This window comes from Oncorhynchus nerka, linkage group LG12 (assembly GCF_034236695.1).
Source record: "Oncorhynchus nerka isolate Pitt River linkage group LG12, Oner_Uvic_2.0, whole genome shotgun sequence".
Classification (NCBI taxonomy): domain Eukaryota; kingdom Metazoa; phylum Chordata; class Actinopteri; order Salmoniformes; family Salmonidae; genus Oncorhynchus; species Oncorhynchus nerka.
Window position 1 is genome coordinate 57,001,404 of NC_088407.1, and position 21,562 is coordinate 57,022,965.

The 21,562-nt window shown below is 44.5% G+C and overlaps 1 protein-coding gene across 1 annotated transcript in view; it reads left to right on the top strand.

Moving 5' to 3' along the window:
• LOC115138417 (chloride intracellular channel protein 4) overlaps positions 1-18,406 on the top strand; it is a 30,970-nt gene extending 12,564 nt beyond the window's left edge. Inside the window, exons 2-6 of the mRNA XM_029675244.2 lie at positions 9,541-9,650; positions 12,192-12,317; positions 12,464-12,570; positions 13,620-13,801; positions 15,276-18,406. Coding sequence (XP_029531104.1) covers positions 9,541-9,650; positions 12,192-12,317; positions 12,464-12,570; positions 13,620-13,801; positions 15,276-15,440 — 690 coding nt within the window. The 3' untranslated portion in view covers positions 15,441-18,406. The remainder of the gene's footprint in view (positions 1-9,540; positions 9,651-12,191; positions 12,318-12,463; positions 12,571-13,619; positions 13,802-15,275) is intronic.
• The last annotated feature ends 3,156 nt before the right edge of the window (positions 18,407-21,562 follow it).

Genomic DNA, 21,562 nt, shown 5'->3' on the forward strand with positions numbered 1-21,562 from the left:
CAGCCTTACATCAGCCAGCCCAGCCCAACTCTAGCCATCCCAGCCCAACTCTAGCCAGCCTAGCCCAGTCAGTCCCAGCTGCCCCAGTCATCCCAGCCCAGCCACACCCAGTTTGCATGCTTGTCCAACCTAGGGGAGTCGTGACATAACATAACGTGACCCTTCCCGGAGGACATTCCGCCTGTGTCACGGGGCGAGAGGAGGGCAGCGGAACACTTGTTGGCTGACCCCCACCAAGCTCCTTATTCGGTAAAAGTGTGGCCTGAACTCGAGCCCACCCAATTTAGAATGTTAACTGTGAGTGGAGGGGAGGACATGGCTGTCATGTTACTAAAATTAGGCCTGGATCAGACAGGGCAGAACTCTCCAAAGGAAAAACAATAGACGTGTTACCAGTCCTGGTCTGAAGCGTTGATCAGCCACCACTCTGGTGGAGAGTTTTGGCCTCAATGATGAGGACTTTTTAAAAAGGTTAGATCTTTATTAAAGGCACTAATGAAAACTGGTATTTTATACATTCCCTAAAGTGTGTTTGTGAGCGAGGGAGGCAGAGTGGTACAGCTCATGATTCTATTGCTGGGATGTTCTTAGCCATAAAATGTTATGGGACATGAGGAAGAATACCCATTTTTTTTAATGCCAGTTAAAATGCTGAGTAGCCAGTGTATTACAACATCCTGACACTTAAAACCTACAGTGTCATCAGACTTGACATGCCTCAAGATGGTCATTATAGAAGTAGCTCCATAAGGGTGAACGTGATATCATGATCTGAGGTCAACGCAACACTGGTAACGTGGCTGTGCTTGTCTCCTGTAGATGGGTGAGGGAGGGGGATGACTGCGGTCCCATTGTGCTTGTCTCCTGTAGATGGGAGGGGGATGACTGCGGTCCCATTGTGCTTGTCTCCTGTAGATGGGAGGGGGATGACTGCGGTCCCATTGTGCTTGTCTCCTGTAGATGGGTGAGGGAGGGGGATGACTGCGGTCCCATTGTGCTTGTCTCCTGTAGATAGGAGGGGGATGACTGCGGTCCCATTGTGCTTGTCTCCTGTAGATAGGAGGGGGATGACTGCGGTCCCATTGTGCTTGTCTCCTGTAGATGGGAGGGGGATGACTGCGGTCCCATTGTGCTTGTCTCCTGTAGATAGGAGGGGGATGACTGCGGTCCCATTGTGCTTGTCTCCTGTAGATGGGAGGGGGATGATGGGAGGGGGATGACTGCGGTCCCATTGTGCTTGTCTCCTGTAGATGGAGGGGGATGACTGCGGTCCCATTGTGCTTGTCTCCTGTAGATGGGTGAGGGAGGGGGATGACTGCGGTCCCATTGTGCTTGTCTCCTGTAGATGGGTGAGGGTCTCCTGTAGGGGATGACTGCGGTCCCATTGTGCTTGTCTCCTGTAGATGGGAGGGGATGACTGCGGTCCCATTGTGCTCGTCTCCTGTAGATGGGTGAGGGAGGGGATGACTGCGGTCCCATTGTGCTTGTCTCCTGTAGATGGGAGGGGGATGACTGCGGTCCCATTGTGCTTGTCTCCTGTAGATGGGTGAGGGAGGGGGATGACTGCGGTCCCATTGTGCTCGTCTCCTGTAGATGGGTGAGGGAGGGGGATGACTGCGGTCCCATTGTGCTTGTCTCCTGTAGATGGGAGGGGGATGACTGCGGTCCCATTGTGCTTGTCTCCTGTAGATGGGTGAGGGAAGGGGATGACTGCGGTCCCATTGTGCTCGTCTCCTGTAGATGGGTGAGGGAGGTGGATGACTGCGGTCCCATTGTGCTAGTCTCCTGTAGATTGGTGAGGGAGGTGGATGACTGCGGTCCCATTGTGCTCGTCTCCTGTAGATGGGTGAGGGAGGGGGATGACTGCGGTCCCATTGTGCTTGTCTCCTGTAGATGGGTGAGGGAGGGGGATGACTGCGGTCCCATTGTGCTTGTCTCCTGTAGATAGGAGGGGGATGACTGCGGTCCCATTGTGCTTGTCTCCTGTAGATGGGAGGGGGATGACTGCGGTCCCATTGTGCTTGTCTCCTGTAGATGGGAGGGGGATGACTGCGGTCCCATTGTGCTTGTCTCCTGTAGATGGGAGGGGGATGACTGCGGTCCCATTGTGCTTGTCTCCTGTAGATAGGAGGGGGATGACTGCGGTCCCATTGTGCTTGTCTCCTGTAGATGGGTGAGGGAGGGGGATGACTGCGGTCCCATTGTGCTCGTCTCCTGTAGATGGGTGAGGGAGGGGGATGACTGCGGTCCCATTGTGCTAGTCTCCTGTAGATTGGTGAGGGAGGTGGATGACTGCGGTCCCATTGTGCTCGTCTCCTGTAGATGGGTGAGGGAGGGGGATGACTGCGGTCCCATTGTGCTTGTCTCCTGTAGATGGGTGAGGGAGGGGGATGACTGCGGTCCCATTGTGCTTGTCTCCTGTAGATTGGTGAGGGAGGGGGATGACTGCGGTCCCATTGTGCTTGACTCCTGTAGATGGGTGAGGGAGGGGGATGACTGCGGTCCCATTGTGCTCGTCTCCTGTAGATGGGTGAGAGAGGGGGATGACTGCGGTCCCATTGTGCTTGTCTCCTGTAGATGGGTGAGAGAGGGGGATGACTGCGGTCCCATTGTGCTTGTCTCCTGTAGATGGGTGAGGGAGGGGGATGACTGTGGTCCCATTGTGCTCCGATGGGCCTCACTGGACCTTCAGTGACTTCGGCATGAGTCATCCTCTCCACTGGACGGACAACTCTGTCTCTGTGTTGAATCAGGTAGCCTAGTGGTTAGAGCGTTGGGCCAGTAACCGAAAGGTTGCTGGATCGAATCCCAGAGTTAACAAAGTCATTCTGCCCCTGAACAAGGCAGTTAACCCACTGTTCCCCGGTAGGCCGTCATTGTAAATAAGAATTTGTTCTTAACTGACTTGCCTAGTTAAGTAAAGGTTCAATTAAAAATCTGTTTTTCTCTGTACTTCTATATCAGAAGCCTAATGTTCTAGTAGCATGTATTGCTTGCTGTAAGTAAAATAGGAACATTGGCACAATTTATTTGGAATATGATGCAATCATCAACATCTGACTAATTTTAACCTGCAAATGAATAAGATAAATGAATAGTGCAAGGCTAAGTCATGTAGTGAATGATGGCCGACTTGTTAAGTAATATTTTTCAGTAAGTACTGTGGGATTGCAGTTTTCTTACCACATATAAAATGTGAAATTATGAGCACTGCCAAATAACTGAAAATGAAAATAAACGTACATCAGTGTGATCTCATGACCAAATTAGGTGCTGGTCCAAAATAATTTCTTACCTCATGAAATTTTATTGGTCATTTTTTATCCAGTAACATGCACAGAACCGTCCACAAACAGTTTCTGCTGGTTATTCCCCAAAAGGAGCTCTCTATTCACAATGCTTAATGCAACGGTTCTGGGGCACTGCTCAAAGCAATGGACACTTGAGAGAGAACAGTGTTGGAGGGCCTGTTACACCACTCAAAGAGACAGTTAACAGACACGACTAGTGTCACAGCTACTGTGTCTGTCAAATACCTCAAAATCGGATGGCTTGTAATTTTAAAGTTTGTAGCTCATAAATATATTTTGGTAAATAATACATCTTATGGATTTGAATTTCTTTTTTCCTTTTTTGAATGTCCTTTTTTCTGTGGCTTTGTGAATATCTACACGACATCGCTGTAAATCAGCTTCTTCGTATGTGTCTTAATTTGTAAGTCGCTCTGGATAAGAGCGTCTGCTAAATGACTTAAATGTAAATGTAAATGTTAAGAGGGTTTCTTTGTGTGTTGAAGATACAGCTGTGTCAGAGCAGAAATGCACCGCTACAAGCATCCTCATTTCCGGACTAGTTTCTGCCCCCTGCCCCTAGTGAGGGGCCCAGGATGGGGAGAGCACCAAGCAGCCCGCCAATAATGCTTAGTTGGCTTGTGCTCTGCTTGTTTTTCCCCTAGACCCTTTTCACCCACTCTATCTATTATTTTTGTCTCCCTTTCTCCTTAACTAGATATATGCTAATTCCACCAGTCTATTTCTGTCTTCCCTCATTCTCTACCATTTCTCTCTCCCTCCCAACCTCCATCTCAGAGAAGGCAGGGCTGCAGGGAGTCTGTGGCAGTAGCAGACTAGGGCTTGGCTCTCTGCAGCTCTGATGTGTACCTGGAAAATCAGACAAGGCCTGTTTTTGATGTCTTCTTTAGCAGTCTGCAGCCTCCAGTGGAAAAGATCCCTGCCATGTTCTGACTGATAGCCAGCCACAGTTTCTCATCTGTTCTACTATCTGAGCACTAGCTTTGCTTGAGCTCACCCCTAAAGCTGCTGCTCACTCCATTCATACAGTGCATTTGGAAAGTATTCAGACCCCTAGACTTTTTCCACATTTTGTTACGTCACAGCCGTATTTTAAAATGAAATAAACATTTCCTCAGCAATCAACACACAATACCCAATAATGACAAAGAGAAAAAAGTTTTTTTTAGACATGTATTAAAATGTTTAAACAAATAACTATTTACATAAGTATTCAGACCCTTTGCTATTAGACTGGAAATTGAGCTCAGGTGCATCGTGTTTCCGTTGATCATCCTTGATGTTTGTACAACTTGATTGGAGTCCACCTGTGGTAAATTCAATTGATTGGACATGATTTGGAAAGGCACACCTGTCTATATTAGGTCCCACAGTCAGAGGAAAAACCAAGCCATGAGGTCAAAGCAATTGTAAAGCCCCTGAGACAGGATTGTGTCGAGGCACAGATCTGGGGAAGGGTACCAAAAAATGCCTGCAGCATTGAAGGTCTCCAACAACACCGTGGCCTCCATCAGTCTTAAATGTAAGAAGTTTAGAACCACCAAGACTCTTCCTAGAGCAATCGGGGACGAAGGGCCTTGGTCAGGGAGGTGACCAAGAACCCGATGGTCACTCTGACAGAGCTCCAGAGTTCCTCTGTGGGAGAACCTTCCAGAAGGACAACTATATCTGCAGCATTCCACCAATCAGGCCTTTATGGTGGAGTGGACAGACCGAAGCCCCTCAGTAAAAGGCACATGACAACCCGCTTGGAGTTTGTCAAAAGGCACCTAAAGACTCTAAACCCCTAAGAAACAAGATTCTCTGGTCTGATGAAACCAAGATTGAACTCTTTGGCCTGAATGCCAAGTGTCACGTTGGGAGGAAACCTGGCGCCATCCCTACGGTGAAGCGTGGTGGCAGCCTCATGCTGTGGGGATGTTTTTCAGCGGCAGGGACTGGGAGACTAGCCAGGATCGAGGGAAAGATGAACGGAGCAAAGTACAGAGAGATTCTTGATGAAAACCTGCTCCAGAGGGCTCAGGACCTCAGACTGGGGCCAGAGGTTCACCCATACAACAGAACAACGACCCCTAAGTACATAGCCAAGACAACACAGGAGTGGGTTCGGGACAAGTCTCTGAATGTCATTGAGTTGCCCAGCCAGAGCCCGAACTTGAACCCGATCGAACATCTCTGGAGAGACATGACAATTGCTGTGCAGCAACGCTCCCCATCCAACCTGACAGAGCTTGAGAGGATCTGCAGAGAAGAATGGGAGAAACTCTCCAAATACAGGTGTGCCGAGCTTGTAGCGTCATACCCAATCAAACCTGATGCTGTAATAGCTGCCAAAGGTTCTTCAACAAAGTACTGAGTAAAGGGTCTGAGTAAAGGGTCTGAATACATATGTGAGTGTAATATTTGTTTTATTTTTAATAAATTAGCAAATCATTTCTAAACCTGTTTTCTTTATCATTATGGGGTATTGTGTGTAGATTTATGAGGGGGGAAAAGACACTGTATTCTGAACATGGCTGAAATCCATGTCTTATGTCTACTTAGCATTTTATTCTCAGAGATGCCCTTCACATGGAAACTTCTGACATGATAATCACCTCTTTTATTATGGGCTGCTTGTCATGTGAGTCTGTCCTCCATCGTCATGGGAACAGTCACCATGTCATACTGTCATTCCTACCCCTGACACATTAACCAACAAGAACTCATCTCTCTGAGCAATACGATGATTTGATAGCAAACCTTTCATACACAGGACAGTAATGGAATCAATTGATCGAATTCAACCTTTTTTGAAATATTGAAGAACAGAACAGCAACTCCAGCCTCTAGCAGCAGGCAGATCAAACAGAGAACACACCGGACCTCCACAGCAAAGAGGGAGCGAATCAGCAGGGCACTGCTAGCTGGACACACTGCCTGGAACAGTCTGGAAAGTCCCCTGTTCATTCATAGCATAACATTAGGCCAAACATTTTAGATTTTAGATTTTTGGCTACGTTTAAAAAAATAAAAAAATGTTGGACATATTTTTTAATATATTTTTTTAACCTTTTATTTAACCAGGCAAGTCAGTTAAGAACAGATTCTTATTTTCAATGACTGCCTGGGAACAGTGGGTTAACTGCCTGTTCAGGGGCAGAACGACAGATTTGTTTGTACCTTGCCAGCTCAGGGGTTTGAACTCGCAACCTTCCGGTTACTAGTCCAACGCTCTAACCACTAGGCTACCCTGCCGCCCCATTCTAGTGGTGGAGGGGGACGTTAGATCCATGTGAAGTAATATGATTTTGTTCATGTTCCAGAAAGCCCGATCTTGGCACAGGTCCGTCAGTCCATAACTCAAGTCTGTGGTATGCTATTTTTAATTAGTGTATGCGTGTCTTTGATGTTGGAATGGGGCTGAATCTGAGAGGAGTTTTCCTCAAGATACCCTCTGCGCTGGTCAGAGGGAGAGAGGGCACAAGAGAGAAATATGAAGAGGATGGACAGGCGAGAGGATATCGACCGATACAAAGTGGCTGAAAAGTACACGGGATCCAAGAGGGAATGTGCAACCATTCAGTTTAGTGAAGACTTGTTACAGTTGGAGAGGGCCGAAATTCCTTTCGTCCCTGCCCTTCTGAATGGATTAATACTGGGCATTCTTCAGAATGAACTGGCTCTGAGAATGGCCTTCCTCTGAGCTCGCTGTCTGTATGGAGCACTCCATAACCAGTTGTGTAAATCTGGGAAGGGGGAAGATTCGGACCATGTGGAAGACTGCTTGAGTTGATCCACTTAAGAGGAAAAAACATAATGAAGTTGGACTGATGTCAGAAAATACAGTTGTAGAGCGATCAATAGTGAGAGTAGCAAGATGATGTGAGTAGTATGGTATCGCTGTCAATGCCAGAAATCCAAGCACAAACTCGGAATGAGCTGGCATTAACTGAAAATACTCTATTTACTAGAGTGAAATCAAAGGCTAAAAACCTTTCTAGCTATACGATGTTTGCTTACACAAGGTCTTTACTCATGAATATTTTAATTTCACTTTCCAGTTACACCTGGATAGACAATCTGTTGATAAGCAACTGCTTACGGTGTAGAATAAGGGTTAGGCTAAGTGTTACGTTTGGGGTTAGGATAAAGGTTACGGTTAGTTAAAATGTTACTCTGATAGTCCATCTGTAGACGCTCTACAAACGATCCAAATAAAGTCTTGCCCAATTTCCTAATTTAGTAATTACTGTACACGTGTAACATATTGCATGAGGAGAGGTTAGTTGCATGAAACTCCTTCGTTGGGATCCAGTCTCTTCTTCTCTCACACATCTATTACCCCACTCACTCGTTGGATACTGGCACTTGCCTGTACTGAAGAGCCCTATTGATATGGAACCACTTGAGGAGGGGGAAGTGGGTGAGGGGGAGTGTTTGCTAGCAGTGGTAGTTGGAGATATCTCTGGTGTGTTTGCCAGTGGAGTGTTTAGTATTTTCTCCTCACTGGCTCCTTTTTACTGCTTGGGCTGGAGGTCTGTGTGTACATTATTCCAATGCACAGTAGTAGTTTGTCATACAGTGGAGGTAAAAGTAACAGATCTATTTGAGGAAGGGAAAATCCCCTGGGTGGTGGTGGATCTCTACTAGTGGGCAGTTCCTTGTCCCCCCCATGTCCAGAGATGGTCTGATAACAGTTCTTCTAAGAACTAAATGTTGTTTTACAACTCAAAATATGTGAAGGAGAAGCAGGCTGATTAAGCACTGTCAGACATATCCTCCTTCCCCTCCCACTCAAATACATGTTCTAATGAAACGCAAGAACGCTGTCCTGCTCCGTCTTAGTCACATCTGGGGTTTGTGTTCCACTTGGCTGACTGCCAGTGTGGAAGAATGGAGGCTGCTGTGGAAGTGTGCTAAAGTGTTTGAGACAAAGGTCAGCCTGCTTTCTGGGTGTCAGGGAGCTAGTCTCAACTGTGTGGTAGAATACATTTCTGCTCTAAATAGGCCTGTGCTGGGTCAGTGTAGTAAAACACCGCTGGTCATTGGAAGTTGTAGAATCGAGGTCTGATGATATCAGCGTTCCAAGACCCTTCTGCATTTAAGGCTCAACCTTGACTTTATTGCGATCAGCTTTACAAGACTCATTTAGATCGGTCAGCCATGTTTGATTCTCTAACTCCATTCCAGTGGTTATCAAACTGGGGGTCCTGAGTGTGAAACATGAGCATTTTAATAGGCTTCATACACTGAGCATACGAAACATGAGCATTTTAATAGGCTTCATACACTGAGCATATGAAACATGAGCATTTTAATCGGCTTCATACACTGAGCATACGAAACATTAGCATTTTAATCGGCTTCATACACTGAGCATACGAAACATTAGCATTTTAATAGGCTTCATACACTGAGCATACGAAACATTAGGAACACCTTATTGAGTTGCACCCTGTTTTTGCCCTCAGAACAGCCTAAATTGGGGCATGAACTCTGGAAACTATCAGTGAAAAATCAAACAGCGTGGCAGTTCTTGGCGCACTCCAACTGTTACGCCTGACACCTAATACCATACCCCTTTCAAAGGTACTTAAATGTTTTGTCTTGCCCATTCACCCTCTGAATGACACGCATACACAATCCATGTCTCAATTGTCTTAAAGGTTAAATAAGGCTTTTTAAGCAGTCTCCTCCACTTCATCTACACTGATTTTGAAGTGGATTTAACAGGTGAACAATAAGGGATCACAGCTTTCACCTGGATTCACCTGGTCAGTCTTTCATGGATAGAGCAGGTGTTCATAATGTTTTGGACACTCTGTGTATTTGTATTTTATATTCATACCTTTGCCTATTCGATCTGGCTAATAGCATTGAACTACGGTACTGCACCAAATTCATGTAAAAAAACAAAAACATCTGTGGTTCAGAACCGCATCTTGACTGTTATCCAGATTAGTGACCAGAAAGCACTTGTTTCAGTCTGCTACAGATGCATCTTTACCAGAACAATGGGGCACCTGCCACATTTTTTCATTGATCATTTTCATAATTCACATATGTCTGTAACATCAAACTGCCTTCAATAATAGTTAAGTTTGAGAACCACTTCTCTAATCAATTAAGCCTGGTGCATTTTATTTGGTTTTACAGGAGCCTATCATACAAACACAATGTCATTTGAGTCATCCCTTATCTGTAAATAATGCTGATGTAATCTGACCTTCTTCCTGATTCCTCTCAGGCGGGAAGTGATGGCGAGAGCATCGGGAACTGTCCGTTCTCACAGAGACTCTTCATGATCCTGTGGCTAAAGGGAGTGGTCTTCAACGTCACCACAGTGGACCTGAAGAGGTGAGGGAGAATGCACACCACCACGTTACACTAGCCTTCTCGCTCACTACACCACCACGTTACACTAGCCTTCTCGCTCACTACACCACCACGTCACGCTAGCTAGCTCATTTCCCCCAGAAGAGGTCAGCCTTCTACACTTCCTCTGCTCCTGGAGAGCCAGGGGAATGTCCTCTCTCTCGCTGTCTCTGTCTCTCAGAGCTTTTCTGGGCTCTCCACTAACACTCTGATCCAACCCCACCTCAAACATTTTCACCACCCTTACGGCTTATTTGTTTTTCCCATGACCCTTTCCCAACCTGGAGAAATTTGGAAAATAAACAAGCTGCATTCTGGAGAGGCTGTTTGAGGTTGTGCTCACTTCCTGCCTAGATTTGGGGGTAAATTGTATTTTTCTTACTCTAAAATCAAAGCAGAATCTAAAAGGATCGGCTTCCCCTCCCAAAGTCATTTGAAGTCTATTTAGTCTTGGCTGAAAGTGCAGTAAAAGTTCTTGTCCATGTTCTGTAGAAGGCTGCCTGGCAGCTCCTTGCCCAACCATTTATATTCCTCAATGCATCACCTGAACACTTCCTGATTTTGTTTGTCCTCTTCCCAGGCCAGGGCTATTGCCATACAGTATGTGTGATTATTTTCAGATATAGTAATGGACTTGATTTCCATGGGCCTTTTAAATCATTGACAGTATAGTATACAGGAGGCTCTGATGAAGTGTTGTAGAGGGTATAGCTCAGCCATGCAGATACGTATGCATCGCTTAGCATCTCTTCTCCTGAGAAATCTCACACTGCTACCTCTGCCAGGGTTGGTCCTGTGGGTAATCTAGAGTTGGAAACAAAACAAGACTGGGTAGTACACAGAGCAACCTTCTCTATTTTTACATTTGGAAGCACAGGGAAGTTGTCTTTGGCTATCTGTGAATGTATTTGCATATGTATCTATAACTGTGTGAGGGTGTGTACGAACGAGACGAGCTTCCAGAGGTCTTGTAAAAGGCATTGGAGGATGTCCCGCCCACTTAAGTGTCTGTTTTCCCCTCTTTTGTCAAACATGTCTTTGTTCAGTTCTGACCACATACTGCTTTGACCTTTAAAAAAAAAAATGACTGATAAAGGCTTCACTTTTCCCACACAGTAGTGTGTTCACGCTCTAGTCAACAGAACGAGGCAAAGTATTGCACAAATGTATTTAATCCTGTTTTGTCGCTGTATGGAACTCGAGGACGGTACATTTTCTAACCTTTAATGTTATGACCTTGCTTTGGAAAACTGTTCAAAAAGCCTGTTTGGCTGAATTTGAGTAACATTTTAGTTATCTTTTTGAGAGTACACTTACCCCCTCCCACTGTTCCTTAATGTTGCCATGGGGCAAGGGTGCTTCCTGTGCTCATGCCAAAGGATTGATGTCACTTCCTGTTTTGGTGCCCCTGTGACTAGTTGGTCTTACAAGTCTGTTTCACAGCTCCCCTTGTAGGGAGACCGTAACCGCGGTACTTTGCACATACCATTGGCCTGCATGTGACGCGGTCTCTATGGCTAGATTAGTGGTAGGCTGTTCTCTGCATCAAAGTTAATTTGCGCCTCACTTTTTTTTGGTAAACTTTGCTCTGACATGACAACCCTGATAACTAACTAGCAGACACAAAAAAAAAAAGTATTCTGCTTTTTACTTTGTAATTCTCTTTTTTTTTTTTGTGGCTGATTATGGAACATGACTCGGGGCTACGTGCTGTTGATTGGTCATTCATTACTCACTCATTATGTTCTGTCCTGTTCATCTCACCTCCCAGAGACATCTGGAACAAAAAACAAAAAAAATCACTGTGGACAGAAGAATGGACATGCGCATACATGACCCTGTTGAAAATAAAGTCCAACCCAGGGTGTGTGAGGGGGAGGACTGTGGAGGGCCAGAGTGGTCTGGAACAGTCTAGCATGGGACAGGGATTTGTGTCCTGTCTATTGGCCACAGCCCCCTCCACTGATCTGCAATAGAACTGGGCCCTGGGAGACACAGAATAACGCTTTAATGGTTGATCATTTTAAAGAGTAGATAGACTAGATGGATTATAGGGATATAAAATGATAGATTAGTGAGTAATCTGTGATGGCTCAGTTTGAGTATAGAACTTTATTATCCCTAGGGGAAACTTGGTTTTGCAGTGAAGTCATCTGTACAAACAAGACAGACATTTCAACAACAAGGAGAGGGAAAGGGGGATACCTTGTCAGTTGTACAACTCTATGCATTCAACTGAAATGTGTCTACCACATTTAACCCAACCCCTCTGAATCAGCTGCCTTAATCGACATCCACGTCATTGGCCCCTGGGGAACAGTGGGTTGATTGCCTTGCTCAGGGGCAGAATGACCGATTTTTACCTCTAGGATTCGATCCGAGCAATCTTTTGGTTACTGGCCCAACGCTCCTACCTCCCAGGCATTCTCTTAACACAGTATAAGATAATCATTTGGCTGATTGGAATATTTACCAGTGCGTTGTGACATGCCCACTAAATCCCCTCTCTTCTCTGCTCCCTAGGAAGCCTGCAGACCTCCAGAACCTGGCCCCAGGCACACACCCTCCTTTCATCACCTTCAATGGGGAGGTCAAAACCGACGTCAACAAGATCGAGGAGTTCCTAGAGGATGTCCTCAGCCCACCCAAGTGAGTCGTCTGGTCTGGTTTGCAACAGCATTTCACACCCACTAGGCACTTCACATCAGACTGCCTCCACGAGTAGATACCTACAATACAGTATACACTCTGCTTGTCAGGTCTAACCAGGTGTATCATCGCTTTTGTGTGTGTAGGTTCACCAAGCTTGGCACCAGACACCCTGAGTCCAACACAGCTGGGATGGACATCTTTGCCAAGTTCTCAGCGTTCATCAAGAACTCTAAACCAGATGCCAACGAGGGTGAGCTTTCCATCCCTACACGATAGATGGATGTAGTTCCAGGTTACTACTCAGAAGTCAGTGAAGAAGCAATACTTAGAAATGGAGTTACACTGGTGGTGCAGGAAGAGTTCTGTGGTTGCTAAGCGACAGTGGTAGCCTGAGGTGATTGGTGGCTGGGTGAGAGTGGGGGTCTGACACGGGAACACAGGGCTTTTGTTCTCTGGGGTGGCCTCTCTGTCCCCAGGCCCATTCCTTCCCCTGTCCCCCATGTCACCTGGCTGGGCTCTCTTTAAAAAAAAAAAAGAAACATCCAAACAGCCTGGTAAAAACAACCGAGAGAGATGGACGTGAGCTCAAAGCACCTCTCTTCCCTATCATATTGTGTTGTGACCATGGGAAGACATGATTTGGACACGACAACAGGTATACTGTAGCTTTGCCTCGGTCATATTGGCTAGTGTTTCTCTGTCTGTATGCTATGTTAATCTGTTTTATGACATGCAGTATCAGTTCATGTCCTTTTGGTATCTTGGATGGTATGGTTTCTATTCTCCACCCTGTTGTAATATTGACCCAACTGTGATGGTTGGCTTTGAATTCCTTCTGGGCTATGTCAACACCACTGCTGACAGTCCTATATGAATGATAAGCATGCCCTGTTCATAAGACTTTAAAATGTCAAACGCATGCCTCGTCACACTCTCTCCAACTGGCTACATACTCTACAATTAAATGAAATCAGTAGAATTTGCTCAATAAACCACAGAGTCCAACCCCTGCTATCTATGTTGACTGAGTGGCCCATGCCTTATTTGGGGTCTCGAAGAAAATGCTAAAAACTGTCAGTGAGGAATGTCTGTGAAAGTACTTATGCACGGCAGCTCTAGTTCTGCCATCTTGCTATGAAATGCTGCCCTCTGCTGTGTGTTTCCTGTAGTGTCTGTTTGGGAAGGGGTCCAGAATATTCAACACAATGCAGGCAGGCTGGTTTGTGAATGCTGTAATGCAGTTGACAGTTGTTGCGATAGTGTAATGAGAGATGATGAATGTTCCTTTTTGTGCTGTAGGTCTGGAGCGTGGGCTGTTGAAGACCCTGCAGAAGCTGGATGAGTACCTGCGTTCCCCACTGCCTGACGAGATCGACCACAACAGCATCGAGGACATCAAAATCTCCACTCGCAAGTTCCTGGACGGTGACGAGATGACACTGGCTGACTGCAACCTCCTGCCCAAGCTGCACATCGTCAAGGTGAGACTGAGGGTATCAAAACAGGATATTCTACACACATTAGCAGAGTCCATGTAGTCCATGAGCCAGACCCCCAAATTTGGGCCTTTGGGCTCACTTGGGGTTACAATGTCTCATAGTGAGTTCTTTGAAGGGCTATGGTCCTAGAGTTGGAAAATGTCTGGTAGTCGTTGCGAGAAGTGGAGCTTTCTCCGGTTATCACTTTCTTCCCTCCTTTCCCATTCGTTTTTCCCTATTACTGAAGTTGTTGGTCACGTATACCCTTTTTAACCATGTGTAATTGGAAAGTTTTGATTCACAACTATTCATCAGAACAATTTTTCTGAATGTTCAGGTCAACAGAACTTTGACCTTTGACCTCTAGAATTACCAGTATACATTGCTTTAAAAAGGAAACCCTGATACATTGTTTGACAAGTGATTCTGGAAATATAACCAACTTTGAAAGCCACAGCTACAACTATTTAAAAATCACCCATATTATGCCACTGACAGAATAATTTAAGTTTAGCCATAGAATTCCATGTAGTGGGGCAGTTATGTTTTTGAATTGTAACTTTGGTGATAAAGGCACCACATTTCACACACACTGCTAAAACAGTTTAAAAAATAAATAAAAAGATTTTTGTAGATACACGGTCATCCCAGGATTCACACATTAATCACACAAAGTATTTTTCCAATATGGCCACCAAACAATTCAATAGGGTCTCGTTGGATCATGACCACGCCTGCATTAAATATTATTGTAGTATGCCCAATATCTTAAGTTCATAGTGCTGTAGAATATATAACCAAATGACCCAGGAGTGTGTGTGAGAACGCTGAGAGCTGTTGCCAGAGAATGTATGTTAATTTCGCTTAGATAAGCTGCCTCCAATGTCGTTTTAGAGAATTTGGCAGTACGTCCAACCGGCCTCACAACTGCAGACCACGTGTCACCACGCGCAAGACATGACTTTGGGAAACCCTGGTATAGGCTACTGACATTGTTTGTCATAGGGTAAAATCCATATGAGGGAAATGAATGGGATGGAGGGAAGAAAGTGTGATAACTAGAGACTGTTCAAAATACTGCACTGCTGTCATACATACTGCCACATCGTCACCCCAAATCTATTATAATTTGTCACATGCGCCGAATACAGCCTGTGTAAACCTTACCGTGAAATGCTTACTTACAGAATTGGTTAGGAGCCCGTCAAACGGCAGCCATCTCCCCCGGTGCCGTTATTCCCCAAGTGAGCCTGACCGACTATTATAGTGATCACTTATCAAAGCTACCTTTGCTGATAAGGTAGCCCAATGCTGGAATACTGCTGTTTGCAAAACATCTTATGTATGGGTATCTTGGTAGCATATGCCATTCTGCGACCAAGTCATGTTGTACCACTCTTTGCCTGTAGAGGGACACGTTCTCTAGATGTTTGTTCTGAGACTAACTCACTTCATCAATATCCACCTCCATCCACAGGTGGTGACCAAGAAGTACAGAGGCTTTGACATTCCCAAGGACATGATGGGCATCTGGCAGTACCTGCAGAATGTCTATACGCGTGAGGAGTTCACCAACACCTGCCCCAGCGACAAAGAGATTGAGATCGCCTACCAAGACGTGGCCAAGAGGCTGGTTAAATAGGGCTACTCCATGCCCCCCCCCCAGCACTGGGACTGGTCTGTTCAGACACGAGAAAGAACTATGAACTACCTTTCCTTCGCTCATTTAAAGCAAACCTAATGCATAAATATCTGTTCCTTCCGTTCCCTTTTTATTTTTTGGAAGATTTCTTGAGTACATGAATCTCAAAGGTCCGTTGGTTATTGCTTTTTTGTTTTCTTTTTGTTATGATTGTTTCGAGGCGTCTGACTGGCGAGTTGGTCGAGCGACCTGCCAGATTGGATGCAGGCTAGTGTGTATCCGAGCTTATCAGTTTGAGGGCCATCGATACACACACCATAAAGTGGCCTTCCGGCTGACCCTCTGTTTCCACAAGGGAATATGGTCACAAGCGTTTTTTTTCTTCTGTTGTCTGTTCAATATTGATTTGCATTTCATGCTTGCTATGAAAGTAACCATTACAAGACTGATTTTGTGTGTTGCCTAAGGAGTTGGTTTAAACAGTGTTGAAAGCTTCAGTGTTTTTGGCTCTAGAGAGTAAATGAGGGCAGGTGTCACTGCATGTACTGCATTAGACACTAGGCCAAACCACAGTTGACATATCAGCGCGATATGCTTAATTTTACTGTTGCGTTGCTTGAGTCAATTGGTATAACTATAATACAGGTAAGGCTACCTGTTGTCCACGTTCTGATACCATTTACTCCATAACCTTGTATGTGGACACATGGGTGCAAACATCCATGACACTTATGCTACCTGAGCTCAGTCTACAGTCGGCTCAGATGTGCCAGGTCCTCAGATTAGATGTTTTCAGCTCAGAACAAGGGAATTTAAGATGCGTGAAATATTAGATACTATGTAGCAAACAAAACCAACCATTTTTAGACTTGTATGGGAATACAAACTGTCCTTCATCACTGCATTGCCTCATATCACTGCTCCATATAGACACTGACACTCTTGGCAGTAATGCTCAATTTGCCCAAAATGAACATGTTTTTTTTCGCCCTCTGCTGTACAGTACGAAGGGAAATCTTTAGCTTGTGTTGTGCTGGCAGCAGTGGTAGTTTTCTATTACACTTCAGCCACCGAAAAGGGGACATTTTATTCGGGTCTCACTGTGGATTGAATGACTCCTGTTATCTAAACTAGTGAAGTAACAAAAACACACACTCGCCATCATTCTCCTATCGCATACAGAAGATCCCCAATCAGCCATCAGAAAAGGTGACACTAAAGATATTTATGAGGATAGGCGTCGGGGAGAGGAGACCGGTAATGTTGTGACTGTCATTTAGGATTTCATGTTCTCATTATTTAGAATGCTTTCAACGGTAGTGAGTGTATTCTGTCATAGTTTCAAAATGCTTTAGTGTGGATAAAGCAAAAATGTTTAGTTTTTTCTCTCCTTGTTTTGCTATCCTTTCAGACATTTGTTGTAATACAAATTTGATAAAAGGATTTGTAAATATTTGTTTTGATTATTCAGAGTTCAATGTGTAAATTGTATACATTCATTGGTTGGTTTGAATGGGGGTGCTTGGGTTTTAGTACTAGAAGACATCTCCTCTGGCCTGATTTGTTTTCTCTTGCTCAGACGGTTTTCAAAAATCACTGCAATTACGACATGTGTATGTCAATTTCAGAAGAAAAGATCCAGGCTATGTCATGGCTTTTTTTTTTTTAAACAATATTGACATTATTGAAATAAACCTATTATTGGCACTCTGGTTTGTGGGTGTGATTTGCCTGTGGGTTGTTCCAGAAAAGAGGATCAATGAGTTTTAACCAGCTAACTGTCATAAAAATGCAAAAATAACCATATTTTTGAGGAATATAGAATTGGCATGCTATAATTTACTCATTAATCAACAACCCATATTCAAGACAAGTTAAGCTTCCTAAATGAATCAGACAATCAAGATATATTTAACTGCTTATCATAGTTAGCTGGTTAACTATATGATCCTGCTTTCTGGAACACCCCTCTGGGCTAATGACCTGGCGGCCTACAGTTACTGTGTATGTCCTTGTGCTATGTTCAGTGGTGTAAAAATACTTTCAAGTATTACTTAAGTTGTTTTGGGGGGTATCTGTACTTTACTATTTATATTTTTGGACTACTTACATTCCTAAAGAAAATATTGTGCTTTTTACTCCATAAATATTTAGTAGTCATTACATATTGAATGTTTAGCAGGACAGGAAAATGGTCCAATTCACACGCTTATCAAGAGAACACATGGTCGCCCCTACTGCCTCTGATCTGGTGGACTCACTAAACACATGCATCTTTTGAAAATACTGAGTGTTGGCGTGTGCTCCTGGCTAGCCGTAAAAATATATATATATATAAAACAAGAAAATGGTGCCGCCTGCTTGGCTTAATATAAGGAATTTAAAATTATTTATACTTTTACTGTTTGATACTTAAGTATATTTTTGAAATTGTTAACTTTTTATACTTAAGTATAATTAGAACAAAAATAGTATTTTACTGGGTGACTTTTTACTTGAGTAGCTTTCTATTTAAAACTTATTTGGGATCGATGTCCCTTCCATGGTACGGTTGCGCTAATGTAAGCTAATGCGATTAGCATGAGGTTGTAAGTAACAAAACAATTTCCCAGGATGTAGACATATCTGATATTGGCAGAAATATTAACAAGAATTTAAGCAAACTGCATTGTCCAATTTACAGTAGCTATTACAGTGAAAGAATTCCATGCTATTGTTTGTTCAAAATTAGGCACTCCTCAAAGTTATTAATAAACATATTGGGGACATTTGGGCAGTCTTGATACATTTTGAACAGAAATGCAATGGTTCATTGGATGTCTAAAACTTTGCACATACACTGCTGCCATCTAGTGGACATCTAAATTGCACCTGGGCTGAAATAATACATTATGGACTTTCTCTTGCATTTCAAAGATGATGGTACAAAAAAAATAAACGTTTTATTTTTTATTTTTTTTACCAGATCTATTGTGTTGTCCTCCTACATTCATTTCACATTTCCACAAAGTTCAAAGTGTTTCCTTTCAAATGGTACCAAGAATATGCATATCCTTGCTTTAGGGCCTGAACTACAGGCAGTTAGATTTGGGTATGTCATTTTAGGCAAAAATTGAAAAAAAGGGTTGTATCCTTAAGAGTTTTTAAGGTATGTCTACTTTTTCCACCACTGGTTACAGTATGTGTTATTGATGGTAGATGGAGGAGCTGGACTAAGACCAGTTTCTTGTTTAACTAATTGAGCTCTTTGTAGTTTTCACTATAGTGGAATGAATGTCCACCCCCCCCTGAAGATGCCTTCAAAATCAGCCTCCAGCTTGAAGTTTTGGAGCCTGTCTGCTTCTTATTCTCTTCTGTTCCACTGCACAAACAAGTCAATTCTACTCGCAGATAATTCCCGAAGTTGTGCAAGCAGGAAGACGTGTGGGGGCGTACAATTGGGTGCCCTCCAGATCATTAAAGTATTGTGTTTCACTCCCAGACATTCTCTTTTTTTTAACTGAATAGCATTGCCACACAGTCTCTCCTCATAACTCACACAGAGGAAATCCACCCAGACGTAAACAGATGGATGGACTGGAGCTGTGTGTGTGTCTGTCTGCCTGTGTCTCTGTCTGACTAAAACAAGGCTGGCTATCATTTAGAGTCAGACCACACATTCATCAGGGGGGAGGTTTGTATAGTGTATTAGGGTAATTGTGTCATTTGTGTGAGGGAGGGGTTGTTGTGTGTCCGAAATGTTAAGCCCGTGCTGTGTTCCAGTCCCTGCTCTGCTCCGGGTGAGAACAGGGAGGCAGGAACCAGAAGACCAACAGGGGGAGCCAGTCACCATGATCTGCAATGTCCTTGTCTCCTGAGAGAAGATGACATGTGTCTGGTTACTATATGGCCATATTAATAGTGTTAAATTATGTTTTTGAGCAAGTGGTTGAAACTTTTTTTTTTTACCAAACAATGTTAAATGCACTTCAGACAATTGTTCAGCCAATACCCTTGTTCTTTAGAACTGAATGTCTTGTTTATGTGTTTATCTGTTGTCACAAGAATCCAATAGAAAAAATATAATTTCACAATTCATGTCTGTTAGCATAGTGACTGACTGGTATCTCAGAGCACAGTAAGGTATTATTATATCTACCTGGCATTAGACCTCGTCCTGGGCAGCGCAAGAGGTTTACACGTTCCACACAACACCCATTTATACAGCTAGATAAATATTTACCCTAGGAAAGTATCTCACTCAAAAGTACATAGTGATGTCCCAACTGGGCTTTAAACCTGCAACCCTCTGGTTCCCTTAGCCATAGAATGGGACATCGGGTTGCTGATGGGAAGGGGATAGCAGGCCATCTTAAAAACCTACACACTTCTCTATACTGAATAGAGTTCAATTATGTCGAGTCCAATTTCATTTGATAGAGCCAGACAGTCTAAAGTGGATTTATGCTGTCGTCTTGAAGAAACAAAATGCCATTCATAGTCATTATCTGGCCTTTCGCATCCCATGGCTCCTGATGAAGAACATGTTTATATTAGAGGCACAGAGACTGGTGTTAAATTAAATTTTATGGACAAATATTATTTTCATGATCGTTTTTGCGCTGCCACTTTGACTGCCAAGAGCTGTTCTCTGTTGATTTGTGCCACGGGCCGCAATACAAAGCACAGTGTTTAGCTTTCACTGTATAGGCCCAGGCTGTCCTGTTGAAAAATGTTAACGTACCCCTCACACGCACCTACCCACCCGAGACGCGAAAAGCGCCCGCTTCTGGCAAGGCGGGCACGCGGTGTGTTGTTGTTCTTGGAAGGCGACGGGGCAGAAACATTCCTCCCGGACTCCAGTTCTGTAAATCTCACAGCCCCATAATGCTTTCCATGCACTTTATCTGCGCCTTACATCTTCGGCAGCGTTGGCTTTATGGAGAAAATATTTTGGCATCCGACACGTCCCTATAGAAAAACACTGTGTCTGTGACTTGTTAGCGAAAGAAAAGCGCCGGGAGTTGGACATGTTGATCCTCCAGCAAGGTGTGTTTTTCTATCTGGCTTTATGAAAGTCATAAGCACCATGTATCGTGCTCCTATGACTTACGTATTCGTTTTTGGCTGTGTTAGAGGCCTTGTCTGTTATTATTTGCACAGGTCTACTGCTGTACAAGCCACAATCACCTTAAATAGCAGAGGTATAATCCTTTCCCCTGGGGGGTTGCGGGTAGGCTATTTACTGTATGTCTCTGCTGTGCTGCTAAGATCTTCATATGAAGTGTTTTAAGTTTTAATTTGCATGTGTTTTGGTTTATATCAGAAGTCAATGTTTTATTATTGGGCTATCAGATGTTAGCTGCAGCTGACTGACTGGTTCCATGTTTCTTCTGATGGTTGACAGTTTCTGGCAATGTGATTGTGTCAGTGAGTGAGTTACTTTACAGGCCTGCAGTCTCCCATTGAGGACAATGTGCCAGTGGCTCAGCAACACACAGCACTGTAGATGTGACTGGGGTACAGCAGGCTGCCAACAGCATTAAAGATCATGTACATACAAGGTCTGTGCCAGTTACCACACAGCTTATGGCATTGTGGCGCCGTGTCACCCCTCCATCCTCTTAACAGGGCGGTCTACGAATGGAAAGAGTTATATTCTATTCAGAGGAGCCGTTCCCCGTGTTGCCTGCAGTTAACCACGGCGGGTTTGTGTGCACACTGTTTGTTTGAGGGTTCATTAAGATGTGGGAGAGAGGGTAGGTTTCTCAGCAGGGCATGGGGGACTCTTGTGGGAGATAGGGAGTTGTGGTGGTCTCTTTGGGCTGCCCAGTGAGCTGGTCTGGTGTCACCCCCCTGGCCCCTTCACTCACACATTGTGGTGAGTGTGGCTCTGTGCTGGCCTGGCAGTGAGGGGCCTACTACAGTCTGTGGAGGGTGGTCTGTGAGACAGCCCCTCAGGCCCCACTAGAGGACACTGTACCACACCAAGCCTGGAGGGAACAGTTTTCCTGATCTGGCAGAAACTGGAGTCATGGCCTGAATCCCAACTCACCCACTTCCCGTTGCCCCTCGCCCCCCATTTGCGCATTCATGTACGCCTCCGCCATTTGCACAAGTGTCCCAAAGCTGAGGGAGTGAAA